Source organism: Vicia villosa, unplaced genomic scaffold (genome assembly GCF_029867415.1).
Source record: "Vicia villosa cultivar HV-30 ecotype Madison, WI unplaced genomic scaffold, Vvil1.0 ctg.001518F_1_1_3, whole genome shotgun sequence".
In the NCBI taxonomy this organism is placed as follows: Eukaryota; Viridiplantae; Streptophyta; class Magnoliopsida; order Fabales; family Fabaceae; genus Vicia; species Vicia villosa.
In genome coordinates, this window is record NW_026705648.1 from 230,761 (window position 1) to 234,530 (window position 3,770).

Here is a 3,770-nt window from a genome sequence, read left to right on the forward strand (position 1 = left end):
GGAGTCCGTTGCATCACTAAAAGAGGTACATTTAAAGTGTTAATAATTAATCTGAATCTAAATCTGCATGATTTTATATTTTACCTAACTTATATGATTTTTAGGCATCCGCTCGAGAGTCACAACAAGTGACGCAGCAAGTTCGTACCGTACCACCCACTGGTCCTCCGAAGCCAGCGGGAAAAAAGGCGGTGCTTTTGTGCCTCGGTACCGGTCGACGCTCGCAACAATGGTTGATATGTCCGATTTGAAGGATGGTGCTTTACGTGAAATCGTTATGGATGAGAGTGTCTTCGGTATTGAATTCAAGTCACTTATTACACTTGATGACTTGGAGGAGATTTTTAAGCATGATCAACTAGGCGTCAATAACATGCACTCATACATCCGGTAATATTCCCTCATCCGATATATTATTTAATTAGTCCCACAATATAATTTATTTACACATTTCAATGAAAATAATCTAATGTTTATTATGTTTTTATTTAAGGTTGTTGTATGACAGAGTGTTACGCGGGACTCCGTTGTCTAACAGATTCCGTTTCGTGTCTTCCGCCCACTGCAGCGGAATGACAATTGCTTCGGAACGGGAATCAGTTAGACAGCGATTAGTCGATAGATTCATGTCCACCGGCAATACAGAATGTCTGCATCTTTGGGCGTATAATACCCGACCAGTAGGGTTAGTTTCTCATTCTTTGTTCATCTAATCTCTGTTTCTTTTGTGTATAGCAAAATTTTCATATAACCTATTGTTTTTATTTATAGAGCACACTGGTTGCTGCTTGCTATCAACCCTATAAGGGAATTCGTGTATTATCTGAATTCGGTAAATGGTGAATGGACCAATTATCCGGCCATGAAGGACATCGTTGATTTGTAAGTGGGATCGTTCTAAATATATATTCGTGTATATTTATATATATATTTACTTATTTGTGGGATTGATCTAAACATATGCTTTTATATATTTGTTAATTAGATCAATACAAGTGTTCCGAAGTCAACGGGACGCACAGGTATCCCGAACTAAATCTAGCAACATTACTTGGATCCAAGTGCAGGTACATTATTTTTCACAATGTTGCTTATAATATATTTATGCTACTTGATAAAACAATGCACAACTATAGAATCTTATTTGTTTTTCTATGTAGTGTCCGCAACAGCGAAACAGTTACGATTGCGGATACTTTGTATTGAGGTTTATGAAAGAAATCCTTCAGGCAAATCAATTAGAGATTCCGCTCACGGTATGAATTTATAACTTAAGATAATTTCATATAATTTATTACATTTAACTAAATGTATCATTCATATTTTGTTTTTGTTTTGTAGTACCTTGACGAATTCCGTACCGCTGGATACCCGAAACTTAAGTTGGAAGAAATAAAAGAGGATTTGTGTCATTTTTATATTAAGCGCTTTTTCATGTAGGATTTGTGTCGAATTGAAGTACTATAATATTATTGATGTTGTAATGATGTATATATATAATTTTGGATATTATAATGGTATTATATTAGTATATATATATTGTCTTACTGATGGCTGAAATAATATCGTCGAAAATAAATTACAGGTCGAAAATATTACAGGCTGAAAACATATTACAGGTCGAAAATATTACAGGTCGACTGGGAGGATTAAATTACAGGCTGCACATTAAAATACCTCATTTAGCTACTAAAGCGCTTTTTAAAAAGCGCTCTTAAAGGCCCACATACTAAAGCGCTTCTTTTTAAAAGCGCTGCCAAAGATTAATAAAAAAGCAAAAAAAAAAAAAGCAACATACTAAAGCGCTTTTGTAAAAGCGCTCTTATAGGGGGGGCTATCAGAGCGCTTTTTCTGGAAAAAGCGCTCTTAAAGCCCACCCTATAAGAGCGCTTTTACAAAAGCGCTTTAGTATGTTGCGTTTTTTTTTATTTTTTACTCTCACAGGGGGGCCTATCACAGCGCTTTTCTGGAAAAAGCGCACTTAAAGGGGGGCCTACCAGAGCGCTTTTTCCTGAAAAGCGCTCTTAAAGGGGGGCCTACAAGAGCGCTTTTTCCAGAAAAGCGCTCTTATAGGGGGGGCCTACCAGAGCGCTTTTAAAAGCGCTTTCGTAGCCTATGCCAGCGCTGGCTTTGGCAGCGCTTTAAAGCGCTGTTAAAGGCCAAAAAAGCGCTTTTAAAAGCCTTGCGCGTTGTAGTGAGTGTCGGATTAATGTGTCGTTTGAACCTATGAAGAGGAGAGATTATGTTCTACATTAGGGGAGAGTTATAAATACAGTAGAGGTGATCCTATGAGAAGATATTCTGAATTCAGTTAAGGAAGCGTGAGATTGTTGAATAGGAATGCCTACTACCGTGATTATTCGAAACGAAGTTGAGTAAGACATGTTGTGGATGAATAAGTCGATGAGATATTCGGTAATAAAGATGATTTGAGTGCCGATGGATTTTAGTAAAGATTAAATTAGTAGTAAAGGCGAAGTAAACTTTAGAACCCTTGGGATCGTATTTGTGATGGTAAAGTAACGATAAGAAAAAAAGAAGAATTGTAGGGAATTTCTAACAATCGTTGACGTGAGGAAGACTTTGTTGAGATTCTGAGTGGGATGATATTTGGACGTGAAGGATGTAACAGAATTTGGATTAAAACCACGAATTATGAATGTTGTCACGATCTTTTTCCAAAATGAGGAATTTGATTTGGGACGGAATGAATAGTAATGTACGAGTACATTAGTGATTATGGAGTTTGGAAGTACTTAACCAATGTGCGAGTTGTAAAGACTCAAAGTGAATTATTGGATTATGATGATGTTAATGAGTTTGGGTGCAAACTCGGAAATGGACACTATTATGTAGTAACGACGGTTTATGCTTAAATATGATTTTCAACTAATATTGACAAATTGAGGACTTGATCACCCTTAATCTCTTGTTGGTAGTAGACGGAAATCATATAAATGAGATGAACTTGTTTTGTTACCTTAATGGTATAAGATGTGATGTATACTAAGCCGTGAGAATAGTCACTCACTATGTTGTGTGGACTTATGAAGAGGTGAATATGGAAGAGTGCGACATGATGGGCAAATGACTTAAGACGGGTAATCAGAGTCGCGCAGCGAAAATACGATGTGGAGTAGTGTTATAAGTACTACTTATGGGAAGTAAGGAATTAATATGTCGGAAGCCTACATAGAGAATATGTATTGATCTATATGTTGGATTTAGAATCCAGTGGATGTAAGGATGTCGTGTCGAAGAATTATAACTCTTTTGAATAATTTCCGAGATGATGAATATGTCATTACGGTTGTACGTAGTTAACGAGTATGTATTCGGCGAAATTAAAACGAAGGATTGATAATATATGATGCTGTAATAATTTGGTGCTGTTATTGAGGCGATATTGTAAATTACAGATATAATGAGGAATTACACTCTATGAAGGACGGAGTTGATTTGATTCTTAGTAGAAAGCGTGACTTAGTTGAGCTATTTTGTAAGCGATAGTATATTGAGGCTGATGAGTGTGTACTTGTTCTGATGGTTAGGATGTTTAAAGAGAGGAAGTAAATCAGGAATTGGTTTTCGTTGGATGCGAGTAAGGATTGCTAAATGGTAGATTAGTACCATGAATGATGAAGAATGATTCTTGAAACGAATGAGTAAAGAGAGTCGGAATCGGGTAAAACTCAGAAATCTATTTGGTATAGATGATTGTGATGAGTAGTCAGAGTAGTGCGGAAAAAGCGGAATGTAACGTGTTGGAT

At 36.6% G+C, this 3,770-nt stretch overlaps 1 protein-coding gene and 1 long non-coding RNA gene across 2 annotated transcripts; both read left to right on the forward strand.

The window, feature by feature from the left end:
* Positions 1–222: 222 nt before the first annotated feature.
* On the forward strand, positions 223–766 carry LOC131635605 (uncharacterized). Its single transcript, XM_058906237.1, has 2 exons — positions 223–390; positions 494–766. The coding sequence occupies exons 1-2, from the start codon at positions 230–232 to the stop codon at positions 711–713; spliced, it is 381 nt and encodes a 126-aa protein (XP_058762220.1). The 5' UTR covers positions 223–229; the 3' UTR covers positions 714–766.
* Positions 767–985: 219 nt separating this feature from the next.
* Positions 986–1,483, forward strand: LOC131635604 (uncharacterized). The gene is made up of 3 exons (XR_009293835.1): positions 986–1,067; positions 1,161–1,256; positions 1,342–1,483. It is a non-coding gene; the product is annotated as an uncharacterized LOC131635604 (long non-coding RNA).
* The last annotated feature ends 2,287 nt before the right edge of the window (positions 1,484–3,770 follow it).

What these genes read in the sequence shown, in the direction of transcription:
- LOC131635605 (XM_058906237.1), top strand. Translation starts at nt 230, where the DNA reads ATGGTTGATATGTCCGATTTGAAGGATGGTGCTTTACGTGAAATCGTT. An exon ending in AACATGCACTCATACATCCG is followed by an intron (nt 391 to 493) that starts GTAATATTCCCT and finishes TTTTTATTTAAG; the next exon opens with GTTGTTGTATGACAGAGTGT.